Genomic DNA, 10,849 nt, shown 5'->3' with positions numbered 1-10,849 from the left:
ATTCTACCACAACACATGTGTTTCAAAAGGAAGTTTGAAAGTATGCGGTTTCCCTCTAGCTTGAAAACAATTTCCTTGGAGCACTTTCAGCAATTAAATTACAAGACATTCGTACAATTCAACTACAGCAAACTGTGGCAACAAGTCATAAAACAAAAGCAAACAAAAACATTAACAGGCAATCAAGCAATGTATAGACAAGGCCAGCTCAAAACTACATTGTTAAAGATATTTGTTGTATATCTCATACTCAAGATACTACAGGAGTCAACACTATGGTATGAATTTCTTACTTTTGAATTTACTGTTAACCTGTTATAGGTCATATGTATATATTCTTTGAAAATGGGTATCATTAATAAGCAACTTACGCTACAAGAATACAACAATATAATTATGTATTTGTCAAATATGCACATAGATATGTGCTGTACAAAAAGTTTGCTGGATTATATTAAATTAAATTTAGAGGAAAAATGAAACCTAATCAGATCTGAACAACTATCTAACCATTGTGTTTGCTGTTGTTAAATTGCTCACTTTTATAGGGTTATGTATTGTGTAGTACTTTCTATCAATGCCAAGACAAGTACTGGATTTTGGAGTTAAGGTACATCAGAATTTCATAGCACTACCCAAAAATGTTCAACTAGTTTATGTTAGGGGTGGTCCACAATTTTCTGCTTTTCGTGGTGGGGAGGGGGTAAAATCGCAAATACGCTTTTTAAAATGTCGATCACGTCAGTTGGCAAGAACTCCGAATGTAGTGATAAGGCCAAGTTGGATAAGGCTCTAGTAGTAAACCTCTACTGCTACTTATTCGGTGTCCAATTATAAACAGTGGACTAAAGCGAGCTGATGCAGTTAATGCATGGGCCCAAGCCAACACATGATTGGACAAAATTGTGCTTCGGCGAAATCTGTAAAACAGTGTAGCTAGGGTTAGCTACCAATGAAAAGAGCTTTATAAGCTAAAGGAAAGATAAGCTCATTGAATCTACAGGTAAGACGGTAATCAGCATGATAACACATACTACGTAGGCTTTATATACTTTTATAACAGCACTTACTTTTCTTTCTCTTTAGTCTTAGCCTAACAATTAACACTGATAAATGGTTACAACTGAATAGCTTGTAGCTACACTGCTTGTTGCTTTTGTTTTCTACCTGCAGAAGGTGTTGTTGTGGGTTTAGGAATACTGTTAGATATGGGAGGCTGGATTATGAGGGTACTAAATTGTTTACACTACATAGTTGTGGTAGTTGTGGGTTGCCTATAGAGTAAACCTGTCTCACTGTGGTGAATACCCAACAAACTAGTACTACTGTTGCTACTGCCAGTGTTGGGATGGTTTTGTATGAACACCTTGAAGATAGCCAAGAACTGTTTCTATGATGTGTATGTACACATTTGCAAATGTGCATCAGGTACTAATGCCCACTGTGTGTAGGAACGTTTCTTTCAGGGTATCAGCTTCAAAAGCATCAAAATGATAAGATGCCTAAAAGACAAAACAAATACCAAACATGAATTTTGCAATATTAAAAAAAGTATCTATGTGTTTGTTCTGCTATACAATACATCCATGTGTCAACATTTATACAGTATGCTTTGGGCTGGGGAGGAGGGGGTTAGAAAAAAGAGTACTCTTTGTACGCTTGCAAAAAAGCAGAAAATTGTGGACCACCCCTCAAGTACAAATAACATTGCATACCTGGTTCTTTGCAACATTTATCTATATCAACTTTTATCTCTCTAGCAAGGCTTTTAACAGAACTGTTATTAAATTCTTCCATCACCTTTAGTAGTCTACGAATATTATCTGCATCACTTTTAATTCCATGATCTAGAAAGTGTTCAGCCTTTTGAGCTGCTGTTGGTTTAGCCTTCACTTCCTCCTTAAGGTCACCATAGAAAAGCCCAGCATCATCTAACTTTGACCTAAAAACTGCATCATCCAATGGCAATGCTTTGGTTAATTTTTCAGTAAAATTCTTGATAACTGTATCCATTCAACTTTCTAAACAAAGTCAAAACAATTTCAAAGCACAAAATTAATAATAATGCTTTCTGTTGTGCAATTACACTGAAAGTTAATAAACACATTTAAAATGTACTACAAACACATCCAGTAATACGTATTTCATTCCTTATTACAACTTGAAACCACATGGCTTAAAATACACAAACATCATTAATTTTTCAAATCTTCAAGAACTGAGTGGTACCACACAGGATTAATTAGTTACAAAATTTATCATAATATTATTTGTGAGTGGATCTACAAAAACCGGACATAAACGCACATTTTTCAAAGTTCCATTTTATTAAATATTTGTAATCTACTTATCCAAGTGTATGCTCTGGTAAAGTTTCAGCCTCATATGCTGAGATCTATTGCAGTTATAGCCCTGCAGAATAACAACAACAGAAAGATCGATTTGTACAGCAAGTATAGGGAAAATAAATTACAGGTGCTGACTAAAACAGTTATAACTAACGAACACAATGCTATACAGAGTTGAGACTTGAACCAACGTGTTTGCTATGAATAGCGGAATCCATTGCTGGGTAAGGGTTTCTTCTGCTACCTTCCTTCACCACAAACAAAAGACGAAATCAATGAAGAAAAATTGATCGCGTACTGTTGCTTCAACATGACGTAAACAAACACCCATAACTTACGTTTCCTTTGGTGTACTGAAATGAAACAGATTTTTGCGAACTCTTCTTGAGTAGGGGAATGAGTTGATATCCAGGTTTTTATCATTCAATCCTTTCTTCACAGATAAACAAGGCTTTTAAAAATTACGGAATTTTTTGATAATATGCGTATATTTTACTCCATTGTATTTAATGCTTTATACTGTAAATTTTTTATTCCGTCAAGTATTGTACCCTATTGGTGTGACAACAAATTGCTTTTACATTTTAAATATCATGTGCCTTGTTCTTTATCAGATCTGTATAAAAATTGGGCTGAAAAATCTGCTGTATTATGCTTACTGCCTTCCAAATGTAAAATACATCAACCTAACCACATGTGAGCGGCATTCTTCACATTTTAATTTCACATTTCTGTCTCCCTGTATTCACAGGCTTTAAGCCTTCTGACAGGTCTCTAGTAAGATATAGCATTCACAGACTAAAAGGTAGCTAAGTGGTTGGTGCGGTCAGCCATAAATTGATTACACTTCAAACAAATGTGACCAGATCTGCAGAAACCGGACATACAGTAATTGCATCGATATCAAAGAATGACGGGACTGGTTGCTTCATAAGTGATGCCTTAATTGGCCTTAGTAAAGGCTTCATTGTGGTCACTGGACCAAATGAGGTTGTTTTTAGTGCTCAAGAGTCTTAGCGGTGCTGCTATGGTGCAGGTAAACTGTTATTATTTATTTTGCAAGACATAATAGCTAATTAAATATGATCAAAAGAATTATCTGTTATCATTGTTCATTGATCTAAATCAGCACAGCAATCTTTTTATATTATACTGAGCTAGCATGGCATCCTAGAATGGCTGCATGAAATAAAAGACATGAACAATAATTATAATTAACTTTTGTAAAATACTTGCTGTTATGGATAACTAGTGCTATATTATTGTTATAAGAGGAATAAAAGCTGTAAATGCACAAATTATTGATATCTGCATGTATCATAGCTGTAGACAGATGATGATGATGCACAATGTTACGTGCATAATACAATAGTCACAGCTAGCAAATTTACTAAATTCCTGATAATTCTACACATGTCAGGAACTTTTCCTGACAGTTGGAAAAAATTATTTCAAGCACTGCTATAGAATTGGAGATGCTAGCTGTTGCATGGGCCATCTCAAAATGCCAACTCTTCTTATTCAGCCTCAAAAGTCTCACCTAACTAGTCTCATGTGGCCTGCCCTTTTTTCCTGCAGACCATGCACCAAAGGCACGCTAAAAGAGGGTTAGGTACAATCACCATCAAAAATCTGTTAGCTCCTACTGTAGTAGCAGTAGGCAAGAGGCCAAACAATAATAGGTGACGATGACTGCCACCAACCAACAACCCAATCTGGCTTCTTGATAAGTGCCAAAACACTAATAAGCCTACTTTTCTACACATGAAAAAGTGCTCAGATCTGATAAATAATGTCAAGGGAATATTATGGGAATTTTTATGCAGTGCATCGAAATTGACAATTCTACCATCATGTGGACTGCTTCCAGTAGGGACAACCCCACAATCAGCACAGTAGTTGTGCGGTCAGTAGCTCCAGAGTCAATTGGTGAGATATTACGTATCTCAAATTGGTTTTAATATCATTAATGTTACAGCAGGAACACTGTAACCCATGCCTGTTGAACCACAAGATCACCAGCAAATACATCTACTGCCCAAGCAACTAGTAAGTCTACAGATTAGTGTGAAGGCACTTTTATGTGAAATGCTTTCATTAGGTTACAGCTGATTACAAATTTGGCACACGGGATCTTGTTGTGACAACTCCTATCCGGCATGCTGTTATAAAACAAGTTTACAGAAGGGAGTATGGGAGTTCCCATATGTTGTTGCAGAGTTGAGATGATACCAGCTTTAAACTTTGCATGATTGTTGATGGGTGAGATAAAAGATGAGTCATTTGGACAATGTATTTTATAATACCACCTCTGTCCTTCACAATTTCACCTGGGATGTAGTATGGGAGGAATTACAGAGTAAACCCCCAACTTTACTATGATTTTACAGGCACATTTTTCATGGTGCATTAAAAGCACTAATCTGCTTTGCTATTTCATTAATTTTGAAGTGGAGATCTGATGGTATGGGATTGGTCCAGCGAGTGATCTCCTGCCTAATGTATGGAAATGGCTCCAGTAAGCAGGTGTGTATGTGTAGTTTAATTAAAATGTGTGCACTTTCATTGCTATATAGGTGTACAACTGTTTCCAACCACTAATGGTTTGCCTGACAAGATGAAAAGGCTTGCAAAGACGTATGATACGAAAATTGTAGAATGGAAAAGCAGTTTGGCTGGAACTATTCAGCTATAAGACTATTGTAATTGCTACATACAGTTGTACGTAGATTACATATGTTGCTGCATTGTAGGCTGACATCAAGAGGAAAAGAGTGACATTTGATTGGGTTGAAGGTAACTGAAGAAATTTCAGATTGTGAAAGCAGTGATGGAGATGTGAATGCTGATGGCGTTGTTAGTAGAGTTAGCAAGAATGACAGTGGTGACCGTGATGACCAAGTTGATAATACAACAATCATGAAAGAGTTGAAGACCTTCCACAGGAAGTCAAGGTGGATGTTGCCAGAAACTGTGATTTTCAGTTATGAAAGCAATTACTCAAATCCAGAAGGGAGTCGAAGTAGTCATTCTAATGCTTCTATTGAACCTCAACCATGTACATCAAATGAATACAAAATAGTGGGTGATAACAACGACAAAAACATTAGGGCTAGTTTCCAGCAACTCGACCATCAAACTAAGTTGCTGCATTATTTTCAAACATTTGCAGTTAGAGATTGCATAGATTCTTCTAGAGTGTCCAACATGACTCCACACTATGTGAAGATAGACCCTGCAACTGTACTCCCCAAACCTGCAGATCGAACAGCCCTTTTGAAAGAGTTAGAGGTTATTGCTTGCAGGTATGTGTGTAACTTATGCAGATATTTAACTATTGTATTAATTATTATAAGGTTCTTGTGTGGCGTTTAGTATTCTTCTCACACTTGATCCGTTCAGTGGGACATCTCCAGCAAGCACTCCAGTGAAATGTGTCAAATGTCAGAAGTCGTCATTTACATGTACACTGTTATACCAAATACACTCCCCTGTAGGTTCCCTTTGGGTTGCAATTGTTTAATGAGAACAAGGTTGATGAGATGCATATGTGTACTATTATGCACAACATGCACAGATATGTGCCTCAAGCTACTCATCAGTCTGTGCGCCAAGGGGAGGATTTACCAGTTGATGAAGATTTTTGTCATGGAATTTTATTTGGTGGGGACCGGGTGACAGTTTGCAGAAGTCGAGGTGCACAATCTGCAAGAAGCCATGATGACAGCTTGGTTGGATGGGTGGAGGGTCTTACAGCAGTAGTTGAAGACTGGCATGCACTGATGAGAGTATGTTTATATAATTCTTGATCTATATATTTTGTTTACTAGTTATTGTGCATGAATTTCTTGTATTTTTATGATTGATTCATGTGTCATTTCATAAACATTATTCTGTAAGAGCTCCACTGTAAAGCAAGGTACTTTGTATCAACTGAAAAATTTGCTACACCGGAGTGCAATGCCCTTAGATCCTGGTGACAATATGAAGGCAGCAGAAGACTTCTTATAGGTAGTGCTACAAGGACATATTTCAGCTGCTGCTGAAGCAATTTGTACTGTCGCGAGCAGAGAATTAAGCCTGGATGAGTTGTCGAAAGCCACTGTTAGGAAATTTGTTAAAATTACTTTGCCATCACCATCAAGCCCCAAAATTTCGAACAGTAATGACATGTATGCCACAGAAGTTATGACTCTAGGGCTAATCTGGGAAATCTTGCATGATGCCACTCGAGAAATTTTTGCTATTGATATTTAAAGCAGCAAGGCGAAAGAATTACAGTATTGAAGCTTTGAACCTGCAATTGCAGTTGAACTACATTCTTTCACCTCGACAGGCTACTCAATTGAAGTGGTCTAGATGTATCAATACCGCAAACATCACTCAGTACGACTGGTATGAATGTACGTGGCAAACATGTCACAAAGGTGAGGAATTATAAGGAATTGCTCATCATGATATCTGATGTCATCATGATTAGGAGAGAGCCCAATAACAACAGGATCTTTCAAAGACAATCTTTTCATGACACATCAGGTGTGGTGGCTCCAGTTAAAGCCAGCACATGAACACAATACTTCTTAGGTCACCAATTCGAGTAAAAGCAAGTCAAAAGTCATCCCCCTTGTAAGCAAATTGTGAAATAGGAATACCACATAAAAGAAAAGGATCCTTACCATGTCTTTACGCAATGGGCCTCATCGAAACTAAAGCAGTCATATTTTTGGTGTATGCTGATGTCAATAGTATCGACCTATACTTGCGGTTGTTCAAAAGATTCTCCAGACTGATGTACAGTAGTTGAATATCTCACAAACTCTCTTGTCAACATTGGGATCAGTCTGTGAATTTAAATTCTGCCTTTATCCCTCTCTGTAAAAAGATTTCTCTGTTGCTCAATCATGATGGCAGTAAGGGGTAATATGCACACAACCATAGCATTTTCAGTCCCTACATGTTGAAATCATACTGTAAAATACAAGACACAAGCATATATACCTCTGAGTTTGCCATACACATTAAGCAAAATCGTATAAATAATAGACTTGCCATAGCCTGTTGACAGAGCAACAAATGTCAGATACAAATACCATTAATACCTCTTCTTGTTTCAGCTTTAATGGCCCAAAGCTAGCATCCTTCACTGTTTCTTCCAAAGCACAAGTGAGCTCCATTTTGAAGCGCTAATTCTAACACTGAGCACTTGGCTACCAAGACTGCAAGAAGCCAGACTATGTGTCAAGTTTAAGTGGTGGTCATTGTCACCTATTATTTTTTGGTCTCTGACCAATCATAGCCTAGCACTCATATGGTAGGAGCCAACACAATTTTTTGACAGTGATTGTACCAGACCCTTATTTTTAGTGCCTTCAGTGTGCGATCTGCAGGGGGAAAAGGGGGTGGCCATGCGAGACTATCACATGTGGCTTACCATTTTACTGCCACATGGATCAAAGGAAAAGTTGACTAGATGCACTATCCCATAATCCTGTGTCTGACCCTCACAATGATGATGTCCTTGTAGAGTGTGACCCACATAATGAACCAACCTTGTTCATCACAGAAACGATCACCAACAACACCCAATACTACCTGAAATCGCAAGATGTTTGCTAACATGCTACAGAAGATCCAGAATACCAGCAGTTGTACAAAACCATACTGACAGGCTTTCCAGACCGTCATAGCCAATCATGTAGACCCTGCTGGAATGCACGTGAGCATTGATGACAATTGGATTGTCTATGGATGTCATTTACGGCTATGTGCTACAACATACTGTCATGATTTGTACCAAGACACAGTACATAATAAACAAAGGGCATTGTTTACTGGCCAGGCATGGACAACATAATCGACAACATGTTGATTTCATGCAAAAAATTCTGATATCTTCTTCCCTCCATCTCTTGAGAACCACTTGTGTGCAAGGACAGACCAACTCAACCATTTCAAAAGATTTGTGCAAACTTCTGTTGCTATCGCAGTCATGATTACCTCATCATTGCTGATAGCTTCACTGATTGGCCTGACGTTATCCCAAAGGGACACAACACTACCAGCTTCCACCTTGTTCAAGCACTGAAGCAGTCTTTGCATTTTTCTTACTCCAACTCATATCGGGATTGTGTTGAGACCAATGATTTAAACCAAACATGGCAATTTATACAATAATTAGGAATTGTCATAGTTTCATAAATACAATAAAGAATCATAAATCTGTTAATTATCAAGTCCAGCTTGAACTCCATGACACTTTCTGTCTTACTGCTGTGCCAGATATACTATGGTCAAATGGTAGACCACAATTAACTTCGAAGCATTCTCTCAACTTCTCAAAACAGTGGGACTTTACTCATAAAGTGTCCCACCATATTACCCACAAACCAATGGGATGGTATATTTAGCGGAATGGCGGAAATGGTGGAATTGGCGGAAACAGCAGAATTGTCATTTACAGATTATGGATAACCTCAGAGCACCCATCACCAGTTAGCTGCTTACTGTTATATAAATACAGCTACATAGCATGGTCTTTGTAGTGCCGATTTTCTGTCTTCTTGCAGCTTACCATCATCTGTGGCAATCAATTCTTAGATGTAATCTTATCTCAAGCCTCATCAATTACTTTAATGATTTATTGATCATCACCTTCCAGTTAACACACCATATTTTTAAAGCACATGTTACTAGAAGTGCCTTATAGCTAGGTACCAAACACATGATAAGAGCATTCTAGAATGTTCTTTAACTTATGTGACATTTTAAAATGCAGAACAACTGGTATTGAATGGTCAGGCCTAGTCTCGGGTGGCCATACTCTATTTTCTCGGGATGGCGTTTACAGATTTTCACCCCCCTTGAAGGCGTTTCTAGTAACATGTGCTTCAAAATATGGAGTGTGGGGATTGAGATATGACTACACTCTGAGAATTGATTACCACAGGTGATGTTAATAAGCTGCAAGAAGACAGAAAATCAGTGTTATAAAAACCATGCACTTCAATCATTGTGGATTCTACATAGCTGTATTTACATGTGTAACAGTAAACAGCTAACTGGTGATGGGTGTTCTAAGGCTGTCCATAATTTGTAAATGACGATTCTGCTGCATCCGCCAATTCCGCTAAATATACCATCCCCAAACCAATGGCAAAATTGAAGCCATGGAAAAGTCAAGAAGACACTCATTGCCACATCCTGGAATAACCACTCTCTCTGTAAAGACACATTTCTTCTGCACTACAGAAATACCCCATCTTGCAAGGATGGGTTGTCCCCTGCCCAGAAACTGTTTGGTACACCAGTGCAAGACTCACTTCCTGCTCACAGCTGTTTCTTTCTACCATGTTGGCAGAAACAACCATAAAGAGCTAAAACACAGGCCACACACTCATACAAGCCTTTTACCTTGTACCCTACCTAACAATGGAATAGGCTCTAACATTGCACTGCACAAAAATGTGAGACATTAATGTACCTATCAATGTAATCCCCAACTACCACAGATACGGACAGAAGTGGGGGAGGTGGGGATTTGCATCACTATGAAAATTACAATTCCCTACCTACTGGGGAAGTACTGGCAATGCAAACCCCGACCAAGTCTCGACTTACAAACCCCGGGAATACTGAGGCTAGGAGGGGATCGGTTGTGTGGTATTGGTCTAGCGATGAGTGGATTCTAGTACAAAAGCAGTAGCTAGCACCCAAGACACTCCCTCCTAAACTGAAAGCACAGACTTTTGCTGCCTTAGTGAATTTCTTTAGTGAAGACAAATCCCCACTATGTCGGGGGAAATTTAGCGATCAATTTCCGACCTTTCTCCACCCTCAGCCCGTATCTGTGGTAGTTGGACATTACATTGATAGGTGCGCATTGTGCTTGTCACAAATACTTGGGGGAAGGTGTAGGAACTCTGGAACTAGAACATTACACTGAACAATTACAATTCTACATACACACATCCACAAACACCTTCATTCTTGTATTTAGCCCTATTTGTAGTAGCATGTGTCCGAGGATATAATTATACTGTTACTGTGTTTTTCATCAATAAAACTGATGGTTTTCTCTCTGTTCACATGATTTTGATGAGATGCATCGTGTCGTTCGTACATTTTCGGTTTCCTCTAAAATTTAAGGCTATAAGTGCATGGAAAACGACCTTCATTACGCCCTACCCAGAAGGCCACGTCACCATGCCAAGCATAGCAGTCGCGCTTGTGAAGATGTAGCTACGGTACATGATGGAGGTACCGGTCAGTGGTTGGTAAACAACGTTTGAAAATGGTACACACATCATCGATATTAGAGCCTACGGAGGCTCTAATATCTATGCACACATTATCATACCTGTATAAACAGTCAGTTATCTTCTCGGGTATCTTGTCTTTGTCTCGGTCTTTGTCTACTCACGTTTCTCACCGTCCCCCGCAAAGTGGCAACGCCCATTCGAGTTCTAGAACGCATGCGTATAGTTAATCGTGACATACTGTAT

General features: G+C 38.5%; 1 protein-coding gene across 1 annotated transcript; it reads right to left on the bottom strand.

The window, feature by feature from the left end:
- Window positions 1-702: 702 nt before the first annotated feature.
- Window positions 703-10,800, bottom strand: LOC136248558 (uncharacterized). The gene is made up of 3 exons (XM_066040329.1): window positions 10,705-10,800; window positions 1,716-2,021; window positions 703-1,502 (listed from the first exon to the last, which is right to left on the bottom strand). The coding sequence occupies exons 2-3, from the start codon at window positions 2,011-2,013 to the stop codon at window positions 1,486-1,488; spliced, it is 315 nt and encodes a 104-aa protein (XP_065896401.1). The 5' UTR covers window positions 2,014-2,021; window positions 10,705-10,800; the 3' UTR covers window positions 703-1,485.
- Between the last annotated feature and the right edge of the window lie 49 nt (window positions 10,801-10,849).

Source organism: Dysidea avara, chromosome 1, assembly GCF_963678975.1.
Source record: "Dysidea avara chromosome 1, odDysAvar1.4, whole genome shotgun sequence".
Taxonomy (NCBI): Eukaryota; Metazoa; Porifera; class Demospongiae; order Dictyoceratida; family Dysideidae; genus Dysidea; species Dysidea avara.
The sequence above is the reverse complement of the archived record's forward strand: the minus strand, read 5'-3'. Positions and strand labels throughout refer to the sequence as shown.